The sequence below is a fragment of the Pteropus vampyrus genome, unplaced genomic scaffold (assembly GCF_000151845.1).
Source record: "Pteropus vampyrus isolate Shadow unplaced genomic scaffold, Pvam_2.0 Scaffold37, whole genome shotgun sequence".
NCBI lineage: Eukaryota > Metazoa > Chordata > Mammalia > Chiroptera > Pteropodidae > Pteropus > Pteropus vampyrus.
In genome coordinates this window covers 7,312,194-7,324,542 of record NW_011888818.1, presented here as the reverse complement: position 1 = coordinate 7,324,542, position 12,349 = coordinate 7,312,194, and the positions used below count along the sequence as shown (strand labels likewise).

Genomic DNA, 12,349 nt, shown 5'->3' with positions numbered 1-12,349 from the left:
TACATTTTTTAAACTCCGGTTTAGATCAGCAATTTCTAAACACTTTTCTGATTTTTTTTTTTTCTTCAACATCAGTGACAGTGCCTTTCACATAATAGATGCTGGAAAGGTATTTTAATATTTTTGTCTGCTTCCTGTCTGGATATGGTGTTAATTGCCCTCTCTTAGGTTCTAGTCGTGCTGCTACTACAGAGCGCTCAGCTCAACAAGACAAAAAAATTGAAAGCCCATCAGTCATTAAAGCCATTAAACGGAAAGAGGAGATCCATAGTAAGAGGACAGTTCCTAAGGAAGCCTGGTCAGAAGAGAAAGAATCCTTGCAGATAGATATTGAAGGTAATGGGATTGGGTTGTGTGTGTGAGATAGAGAGAAAGGGGGTGGGGGTGGGGGTGGATACGTCTGTGTGTTTCCATGTCATTCTGATGAGAATGTAGCCTCATGATTTAAGAGTTCTATATTTTCTTTTTTTTTTTTTAATGTAAATTACTTCAGTGCTACTTTGTCTATGTGAATGTACATACTGATCTGTAAAATAATTTTTACTTCTTGGAAAAGATATCAGCAATTTAGAAACAGGATTATAAACAAATACCTAAGGCTCATGTATTAGAAGTGAAGTATCATGTCTCAGTACTGAAACCTAAAGGTATTCCAGACAAAGACAGAAAGAGCTTAAATATAAAATTTTTAATACAGTAAAAAAGAACCAATATCACATCTATATTTATGCATGGCCCCCTTTTTCTAACATAGAAGACATAAGCCATTACTACCTAGCTGTCAGACTTTACCTAAATAAGGAAAGAAAGGAGTCAAGTAGCTATAATCTGTCTATTGTATTTTGAAACTAGTAGGGAGGCAGCTGCTCACATCAAGAATATATAAGATAAATGATTTCTCACAAGAGTGCCAAGACTGCATAGTGGAGAAAGAACACTCTCTTCAAAAAATGGTGTTGAAAAACTGGATATCCACATGCTAAAGAGTGAAATTGGACCCTTACTTTTTACCATGTATAAAAATTAATTCAAAATGAATCAAAGATCTAAACATGAATTAAAATTATGAAACTTAAAGGAAAACATGAGGAAAAACTTTATGGCCTTGGATTTGGCAGAGACTTCTCGGATATGATACTAAAAGCACAGGCAAAAAAAGCAAAATAATAATAGATTATACTACATAAAAATTAAAAACTGCATCAAAGGACACAGAGTGAAAAGGCAGCCTATAAAATGGAGAAAATATTTACAAATCATGATAAGTGGTTAATATCCAGATTACATAAGGAACTTCTATAAATCAGCAATAGAGAAACTCAATTTCAAAATGGGCAAAGGACTCAAACAATTCTCCAAAGAAGATAGATGAATGGCTAATAAGCATATGAAAAGATGCTCAGTACCACTAATCATCAGAGACATGCCAATCAAAACCACAGTGAGATGCCACTTCATGTCCCTTAAAATGGCCACTATCAAAAGAACAGAAAATAACCATTGTTGACAAGGATGTAAAGAAATTAGAACCGCTGTACACTGTTGATAGAAATATAACATGGTGCAGCCATTATGAAAAATACTACGGAAATTCCTCAAAAAATTAAAAATAGAATTGCCATATGATCTAGCAATCTCACTTTTGGGTCACAGCCAAAAAAAATTCAAAGCAGAATCTCAGAGATAATCTGCACACCCATGTTCATCACAGCATTATTCAAAATAATCATCATAGAAAACAGGGTGTAGATGGAGGAAAAAAGAAACCAGAAAGTAAATTTTTAACAAAAGAAAAAATAGCATAAAATGAGATAGTATATATAAGACTATGTATGTAAATGTATATGGGATAAATTCACCTATTTAAAAAACGTTTCAGATTAGGTTAAAAAACAAACTCAGTGTCACACTATATAACAAACACATTGAAAATAAAATGACTCAGAAGGGTTGAAAATAAAAAGGAAAACTAGAGACATGAAAAAGAAATTTGGAGACATGCTATTAATATGGATGAGATTAAATTCAGTACCAAAAGTGTTAGGAGAATTAAGGAGGAATATTTTTATACTGATTTGCAATCCACAATGAGGCTCTAACACATAAATCTTTAAACATGAAATATCATAAATATCCATAAAGGGAGCACTGTCAGTAAGGAAGTTTACGTTGCCTTGTAAAAGAACGAAGGTATAGAATTACATGAAAACAACTCTTATGATATATTGTTAGGCAAAAGTTGCTTAGTGGGAAGAGGGGAGCTTGCTAGCGGGGGAGGGGAATGCAAAACACCATAAACTAACAGAAAACCTCAGAAGACCAAGAAGAAATGGACAATACAGGATACCTGGGATGTTTTCCATTTCTTTAGATCTTTAATTTCTCTCAACAATGTTTTGTAGTTTTCAGAGAAGTTGTTAAATTGATTCTTTTGTTAAATTGATTCCTAAATATTTTAATTTTTTGATGTTACTGTGAATAGAATGGTTTTCTTAATTTTTTCAGTTTAATTGCAAGTGTCTAATAATACAATTGATTTTTAAATACTTATCTTTTATCCCACAACCATGCTGAACTTGTTTATTAGTTCTAATATATTTTTAATGTATTCTTAGGATTTTCTAGATACAAGATCTTGATATCTATGAATATAGTTTTACTTCTTCCTTTGCAATCTTTATGCCTTTTTATTTTTCCCTACTTGCCCTGGCTGACACCTCAAGTACAATGTTGAATAGAACTGGCAGGAGCAGACATCCTTGTATGTTCAGTCTAGAGGACAGACATTCTGTCTTCATCACTGAATATGATTTTAGCTCTGTATTTTTCATAGATGCTCTTTATCAGATTGAGGAAGTTCCCTGTATTTTTAGTTGAATGTTTTTTTCAAGAAAGGAGTTGGATTTCGTAAAATGCTTTTTCTGTGTCGAGATCAAGTGAGTTTTGTTTTTTATTCTCGATTGGGTTTTCATGTCGAAGAAATCTTATATTCATGGGATAAATCCCACTTGGTCATGCTATATAATTATTTTTTATACATTGCTTGATTTTATTTGCTAGTATTTTGATGAGAGTTTTTGTGTCTGTATTCATAAGAGAGATTGGTCTGTAGTTTTTTTGTGATGTCTTTGTTGGATTTTATTATCAGAGTAGCCCTGGCCTTACAAAATGAATTGGGAAGTGTTCTCTTTGTTTTTTGGAAGAACTTGTAAAAAATCAGTATTCTTTAAATGTTTGGTAGAATTCAGGTGGAACAATCTGGACCTGGACTTTTCTTTGTAGGTAATTTTTTTATTACTTATTCAGACTCTTTACTTCCTTTAGGACATTCAGATTATCAATGACTTGGGTCAATTTTAATAGTTTGTGGCTTTTTAGGAATGAGATTTATTCATTTCATCTAAGATATCCAATTTATTGGCATACACAGTTAATAGTATTCCTTTATAATCCTTTTTATTTCAATAAATAAAATTTATATATTGGTAATGTTCCCTCTTTGATTTTTGATGTAAGTCTGCTGATTTTTTCTTGGTTAATCTAAAAGTTTGTCGATTTTTTTTTTTTTTAAATCTTTTCAGAGAAACAAGGCTTTGGTTTCTATTATTTTTCTCTTTTAAATTCTCTATGCTATTAATTCTTACTCTAATTTTTTATGATTTCCTTCCTTCTTCTTGCTTTAGCTTAGTTTGATCTTTTCCCAGTGTCTTAAGGTGGAAGGTATGGAGTATTGAAGTCTTCTACTTCCATTGTCTATTTCTTTCTTCACTTCTGTCAGTTTCTGCTTCACGTATTTTGATGCTCTGTCAGGTAAATATATGTTTATAATGTCCTCAAGGTTCATTCATTACGTCACATATTGAGGAATTTCCTTTTTATGTGTATACCACATTTTCTTTATCCATTTATCTGTCAATGGATATTTAGGTTGTTTCCACATCTTGGGTATTATGAATAGTACAGCAGTGAACATAGGAGTGCTAATATCTCTTTGAGGTCCTGATTTCAATTCTTTTAGATAAATACCCATAACTGGGATTGCTGGATCACATGTGGTGATTCCGTTTTTAATACTGCTTTCCATAGCAGCTACACTACTTTGCATAATTACCAACACTTTTTTGTTTTTTTTGATAATAGCCATTCTAACATATGTAAGATGATAGCTCATTGTGGTTTTGATTTGTATATTCCTGAAGATTAGTGATGTTAATTATTTTTTTCATCCACCTATTAGCCACTTATATGTCTTTCTTGGGCAAATGTCTGTTGAAGTTCTACACCATTTTTAATTGGATTATTAGTTATTTTACCGTTGACTTCTAGGAATTCCTTATATATTTTAGAGATTACCCCTTATCAGATACATGGTATGCAGATATTTTCCCTCATTCCGTAGGTTGCCCTTTCACTTTGTCGATTGTTCCTTTTCCTGTATAGAAGCTTTTTACTTTGATGTAGTCCCACTTGTTTGTTTTTGTTTATGTTGCCTATGCTTTTAGTGTCATATTCATAAAATTATTCCTAAGACCAATGTCATGAAGCTTTTCCCCATTGTCTTCTTTTAGGAGTTTTACAGTTTCAGGTCTTATATTTGAGTCTATAATCCATTTTTAGTTGATTTTTGTGTATGGCATAATGGAACAGTCCATTTTATTATTTTCCATTTCTCAGCACCATTTGTTGAAGAAATTATTCTTTCCCTACTGTGTATTCTAGGCACCATTGTCTAAGATCAGTTGATTGTATATGCGTGTATTTATTTCTGGACTCTGTTCCGTTCCATTGGTTTCAATTAATCTTTCTTACCTTATTTTCCTCTTTTCCCTCTATTTTATAAATTGTACATGCCACACAAACGGAATGTTTACACTCACTTGCTCCGTGCTTTCCCACTTTCATGCCTTTGCTTATGCTACTTAATGAAGTGGGCGGGAAAGGACAGTATGATTATCAAGGAGTAGAGCGATGCATGGTGAAGTAGGAAAGTTATATAGTACTTGTATACCATTATTAGGGAATTTTGATTTTGTTCTAAATTTAAGAGAAAGCCATGGAGAGCTGTGAAATAGGAAATGACAAGTTCAATTTACATTATTAAAAGATTACTGTGACTATTCTTTGTAGAATACAGTGGAAGATGATAAGAGTAAACAGGAGACCTATTAGAGACATGCAGTGTCGTGGGAAATGGAGAGAAGTGGACAGATTTATGATTGTTTGGTGAAGATGAATGGCAGGAACAAGGAAGGTGTGAGAGACATAAGTATCAAGAGTAACTCCTAGATTTTGGTCTGCTTTTGAGTGATGTGCCATTTAAAGAGATGCAGAAGATTGGAAGAGGTACTGTTTTAGAGGAGGCTAAGATAGAGTTCAGTTAGGGGCATATAAAATTTGAGATGGCTATGAGAGCCAAGGGAGTATATTAAGAATGTAATTGGCTATGAGTCTGGAGCTCAAGAAAGAAGTCACAGCTTGAAATGTAAATTTGAGAGTAGTTAACAGCATAAAGATAATACTTAAAGAACAGGGAAAGATGAGGTTACCTAGAAAGAGAATACAGACTGAGAACATCCTCTTAAATTGGGCACACTTAGAGGTCATTGATCATCTTAGCAAGAGCAGTTTTAGTTCAGTGGTATGGTTATGCTCTGATTGGAAGAATGAAATTGGAATAGGGGAAGAGGTAAAGAAAAGGAAAAATTATATTTTCCACTTTAGAGGCTTGGCTGTAAAGAAGAGCGAAGAAATGAGCCAGTCTCTGAAGGAGAAAATGAGGGTTTTCTAAAGATATAATATTACTAAATGATGCTTTTAAGATGTTGGAAATGATCCATTAGAGAGAGCCTGAAGATATGAGAGAGATGTAATAGGAAAGGAACTGAGGTCTTAAAGATGAGTTGGGCTCCAGAGCATCAGTGGAGGGGCTTGCCTTGAAGAGAAGGATGGGTGGTTCTGCTGTTGCATCTGAAAAGGTTGTAGGTGTAGGTGGGTTGGCAGAGGCTGGCATTATTAGTGTTGCCTATGTAATGATCGCTCTACCCAGAATGTTCTTTACCTTCTGTCTTTTTGTTTACCTCTCATTTTTACTTTGTATTTCAGCCTCTTCAGAGAAGCCTTCTCTAACTACCATTTTCCATTTAAATTTTTGTTACATCACTTTGTTTTTATCCTTCATAGCCCTTATTACCATTTATAATTATATAGCTGCTATCTCAAGTATCTATAGAAACTAAGCAAAACCTCTCAATTTTTAAATGTTGCTGGATAATGCTAAAATTATATAGAGATTTTTGAGATATAATTGACATATAAGATTGTATTAGTTTTAGGTTTACAATGATTTGATACAAGTATACATTATGAAATGATTAGCACAGTAAGTTTAGTTAACATCCATCACCACACAGTTACATTTTTTCCTTGTGATTAGAACTTTTAAGATCTACTCTCTTGACAACTTCCAAATATATGATTCAGTGTTGTTGAAACTATAGTTACCATGCTATACATTACATTTCCAGGACTTATTCATCTTATAACTAGAAGTTTGTAACTTTTGTCCACCTTCACCCATTTCGCCCACCTCCCACTTCCCACCCCTGCCTCTGGTAACTACCAGTCTGTTTTCTATATCTGTGAATTCAGTTTGTTTTTGTTTATAAGATTCCACATGTAAGTAATACCATACAATGTCTGTCTTTTTCTGTCTGACTTATTTCACTTAGCATAATGCTCTCAAGGTTCATCCATGTTGTCACAAATGGTTTTTTATGGCTGAATAATATTCCATTATGTATGCATACCATATTTTCTTTATCCATTCATCTATCAGTGGACACTTAGGTTGTTTCCATGTCTTGGATATTGTAAATAATGTTGCAGTAAATGTGAGGGTGCAGATATCTTTTTAAGATAGTGATTTCATCTACCTTGGATAAATACTAGATGTAGAATTTCTGTACCATTTTTAATTTTTTGAGGAAACTCCATACTATAACAGCACTAATTTACATTCCTATCAGCAGTGCACAGCAAAAGAAACCCTTTTCTCCACATCCTCGCCAACACTTGTTATTCCTTGTTTTTTTGATAATAGCCATTCTAACAGGTGTGAAGTGATCTCTCATTGTGGTTTGATTTGCATTTCTCTGATGATTAGTAATGTTAAGCATCTTTTCATGTTACCTTTTGGCCATTAGTATGTCTTCTTTGGAAAAATGTCTATTCAGATACCGTTTTATGCTTGTTTCAGCCTGTTGATGGTGATGCTATCAGTTAGAAATGCTTGAGGGCAATCACCTGGGCCCCATGAGCTTCCTGCAGACGTCTCCCCTTTCCAAACCAGTGTTACAACTGGACTGACCCTTGTGGTTCTTATGATTGCAAGATGCCCTTCAGCAATAACTACCACGAAACTTTGAAGAAAAAGTTTATTACTTACAAGCCCTGTATCATACAAGACATGCCAGGGAGCACACAGCAAGCTTATAGGTAGAAAAAGAGAGCATAAGCATGGGCTTGGGGTTCCGCTTTTATTGGGGTAGAGAGTGGGATATAAGGTTGCATAGGCTAACTCTTTTTTTGGCATATTTAAAACATAAGAACAAGAATTTAAAGCGCAGGAAGAGCGAAAAAGAAAGAAAAACAACAGCCAGGCAACCCAAATGGCAAGTTATCTAAATGAACCATGAGTTAGGGGTGGACTGGTGGGGGCACATCCTGGCTTTTTATGTAGTTGTGTGGCTGGCAATGTGTTTATTCGAGACAGCCTTCCTTAATGTGGATAGCTCTTTGAAGAGGATGCCTGGACAATGAAAGCTTAAGTCAGTCACTTGTATTACATAAAGAAAAGCCAGCTATAAGGGCTTACATACAGATTGCCCATTTTTAAATTGGATTGTTTGTTTTTCTCTTGAGCTATATGAGTTCTTTATGTATTTTAGATATTCACCCCTTATTAGATAAATGATTTGCAAATATTTTCTCCCATTCTATAGATAGCTTTTTCATTTTGTTGATAATTTCCTTTGCTGTACAGAGCATTTTAGTTCGAAGTAGCTCTACTTTTCGATTTTGCTTTTGTTGCCTTTACAGAAACTTACCCCCTGTTTTCTAGGAGTTCTATGGTTTCAGATCTTACTTTTACATCTTAATCCATTTAGAGTTGATTTTTGTGTATGGTGAAAGATAGTAGTCCAGTTTCATTATTTTGCATGTGGTTGTCCAGTTTTCCCAGCACCACTTATTGAAGAGACTGTTCCCCATCGTATATTCTTGGCTCCTTTGTCATAAATTAATTGACCTTATATGCATGGGTTTATTTCTGAGCTCTGTATTCTGTTCCATTGATTTATGTGTCTGTTTATGCCAGTACCATACTGTTTTGATTATTATAGCCTTGTAATATAGTTTGACATCAGGGAGCATGATGCCTCTAGCTTTCTCAAGATTGCTTTGGTTATTGGAAGTCTTTTGTGGCTCTGTGCAAACTTTAGGATTTTTTGTTCTATTTCTGTGAAAAATGCAGTTGGGATTTGGTAGGGATTACAGTGAATCTGTAGATTGCTTTGGGTAGTATGGACACTTTAACAATATTTATTCCTCCAGTCCATGAGCACAGAATATCTTTCTATTTCTTTATGTCTTCTTCAACTTCTTTATCAGTGTCTTATAGTTTTCAGTGTACAGTACAGATCTTTTACTCCTTCATTGACATTATTCTTAGGTATTTTATTGTTTAATGCAATTGTAAATGGGATTGTTTTCTTAATTTCTCTTCTAATAGTTTGTTATTAGTGTATAGAAACACAATTGATTTTTGTATATTGATTTTATCTTCTGCAGTTTTACTGAATTCATTAGTTCAATTTTTTGTAGGTTTTTAGAGTTTTCTATGTATAATATGTCATCTGCAAATAATGACAGTTTACTTCTTCTGTTTTGCTTTGGATGCCTTTTATTTCTTTTTCTTGCCCCATTGCTCTGGTTTTGACTTTCCTACTGTGTTAACTAGAAGTGGCAAGAGTGGGCATCCTTATCTTGTTCCAATAATCTTAGAGGAAAAGTTTCCATTTTTCACCATTGGGTATAATGTTAGCTGTGATATTGTCATATGTGGCCTTTATTATGTTGAGGTACATTCCCTGTACACCTGACTTGTTGAGAGTTTTTATTATGAATAGATGTCCAATTTTATCAAATGCTTTTTCTGCATCTATTGAAACAATCATATAATTTTTATCCTTCATGTTGTTATTGTGGTATATCGCATTTATTAATTTGCAAATGTTGAACCATCCTTGCATCCCTGGAATACATTCCACTTGATAGTGGTGTATGATCCTTTTAAAATATTGTTGAAGTTGGTTTCCTAATATTTTTTTGAGTATTTTTGAATCTGTTTATCAATGATATTGGCTTGTAGTTTTCTTTTCTTATAGTGCCCTTGTCTGGGTATCAGGGTAATGCTGGCCTTGAAAAATGAGTTTGAAACAGTTCCCTCTTCAGTTTTTTGGAAGAGTTTGAGAAGGTTTTATATTAATTCTTCTTCAAATGTTTGGTAGCATTCACTGGTGAAGCCATCTGGTTTTTGTTCATTGGGATGTTTGAGAGTCTTTTTATATTTTAGACCTAAAAGCGGATTCCATGTGTCTTACTGTATTCTAGGGAAATTGCCTTAAGAATTCCCATAGTATTTAATGAAAATGGTAGTTGCCAATAATCTTAAGTGTAAGTGAAGAGGATCCCATAGTTATAGACATGACTTCGTTGCATGTAAATTTCTTAGTTTCTACCTATGACCTGGAACTACTAAAATGTGTATTGACCCTGTATTAATGTTTACAATTAGCATTTATGTTTGTAAGATGTTATTATATCTAATTCCTTTTTTGACATAGATTAACGACTGTCAAAAAGTGAAGGTGGAGGTAGTAAATTTTGTTCGGTATATTTTACCACAATAAAAAAATATTAGAGAAAAAAATGTAAAGGTGGTTCACAGAAAGGAATTTCAAGAGGCTCTAAAACATGTGAAGAGTTTTTTTTTCCCCCCCACCCATTTAATTACTGATGATGAAAATGAAGTCTTGGATTTCATAGCAGAAAAGAGGGTTAACAATACCTAATAATACCTCTCAGTTTTATCAATACCATTGAATTAAAAGGGAGGAAAAAAAAACAGATTTGGAGTACATAGCACAATACCCCACACATAGCAGGCAGTGAATACAAACCAGCTGCTATTACAATCCATAGGAATAAAGTAGCTTATTCTGGCAGAGTCCAGCCCAGAATCCAGGTCTCTTAAATGTATACTAGTCTGATCACTCGGTACAAGGGCTAAATCATTTGTGCAGGCAGTGAATTTTCTGAAACTTTATATAAGCTGTTTTTTCCTTTGGTTTTTTGTTCTAAAGAATTAAGTGTGAATACTGTTTCTAAAGGGAATGAACATATTTTGAAAGTCCTTCAAAATCTTTTTTTTTCTCCTTTTCAGAGTCCAGTTGTCATTCAGAATTTGAAAATACTACCCATTCTGTGTTCAAGTCAGCCAAGTTTTACTTTCATCATCCAGTGCACCTACCCAATGATCAAGAGTTTTGCCATGAATCCTTAGGGAGGAGTGTTTTCATGAGACATTCTTGGAAAGATTTCTTTCAGCGTCATCCAGACAAACAAAGAGAACACATTTGTCTTCCTCTCCCTTGTCAAAATGAGGAAAAAACGAAGACAGATTATACCAGAGTAGAGAGCCTCAGTATCAATGTAAACTTGGAAAACAAAGAAGTAATACATCCTACTAAAAGTCAGGCTAGAAATTATGCAAAATGTGACAAACAAATTAATGATCAAAAAAAAGATCATAAGGTCGCCCCAGAGCCAACAACTCAGCACACTGCAAATTTGAATGAACTCTGGAACAAGTATCAGGAGCGGCAGAAGCAACAGAAATGTCCAGGATCCAGTGACAGGAAAGAACTGTCCTTGGTGGAACGACTTGATCGTTTGGCTAAACTACTTCAGAATCCCATCACACATTCTCTTCTGCCCTCAGAAAGTACACAAGATGATAGCAGAGGGGAACGAGATGCTAAGGAACCATGTGGTAGACATGAACAGCAGAAAAACAAGCTTCAGAAAAAGAAGCGGTATAAAAGCTTAGAGAAATGCCATAAGAACATCGGAGATCTTAAAAAAAACAAGGTGCTTTCTACTCAGCAAGCTGGAAGGTCCGATCAAATTAAGATTGAACAGGTTAAATTTGATAAATATATTCTGAGGAAACAGCCAGATTTTCGATATATAAACAACACTTCTTCAGATTCTAGACCCTCAGAGGACAGTGAGCTGCTCACAGATACTGCCACCAACATCCTTTCTACCACTACTTCTCCTATGGAATCAGATATATTCACCCAAACAGATAAAGAAGTGACTTTGCAAGAGAGGAGCAGCTCTATTTCCACCATCGACACTGCCCGATTGATCCAGGCTTTTGGCCATGAAAGAGTTTGTCTGTCACCCAGGCAAATTAAATTATACAGCAGTATCACTGACCATCAGAGGAGATACATTGAGAAGCGGAACAAGAACAAGAAGAAAGCATTGACTACAGGTTATCCCCAAATGAGTTCTGAGCACACCAGAAGGAAACACATCCAGGTACATGGCTACAAATTGCACCTGGCAATGTGACTGCCTTTTTCATGGACTTTTTAATTAAGCTTTGCACACAGGTGAAAAAAAAGCCAATTTGCCCTTTCCTCACTATATCATTTTTTACCAACTGGAAAAGAGTGAGAAAGTGTAGTACGGTGCTATTGTGAGTTGTCATTCTTTTCATCAACACTCATTTATGAATTACCCTTTGGATGAAGGGCTTTGTTGCTAAATGTTTCAGAATCTGCAAAGTATATCCCTGGCACAGGGGAACTTCAAGTTTAGAATGACCTGCATTCTGAACAATATTGGCTGGGTTTTTTTCTTTGTTTTTTGTTTATTCATTCCTCCCTGCCTTTCAGGAAATTTTGAGTTGCTTTTAAACACACACACACACACACACACACACACACACACACACACACACACACACACTACATTATGATTTTTTTAAAGTAAATGAAGAATTGGAATGAAAGAAAATTAAATGGGAGCTACAACATGATTTTTTAAATTAAATAAATGAAGAATTGTGAGTGATGGGAAGACAAGTTGAAGCCAGAGGGGAGATAAATATGCCTTGTAGATATGGTTGCTAGATGTTAGCCACAAATTTCACTTTATGTTTTCTGCCAGTTAGTATCGCTAGAATTTTATCAATTACGTTAGTCTGTAATATAAAAAC

General features: G+C 34.5%; 1 protein-coding gene across 1 annotated transcript in view; it reads left to right on the top strand.

The window, feature by feature from the left end:
- The window catches only part of ALMS1 (ALMS1, centrosome and basal body associated protein), a 166,065-nt gene that overhangs the window by 118,716 nt on the left and 35,000 nt on the right, over nt 1-12,349 (top strand). The window contains exons 19-20 of the mRNA XM_023529497.1: nt 169-336; nt 10,502-11,667. Of these exons, the coding sequence (XP_023385265.1) occupies nt 169-336; nt 10,502-11,667 (1,334 nt within the window). The remainder of the gene's footprint in view (nt 1-168; nt 337-10,501; nt 11,668-12,349) is intronic.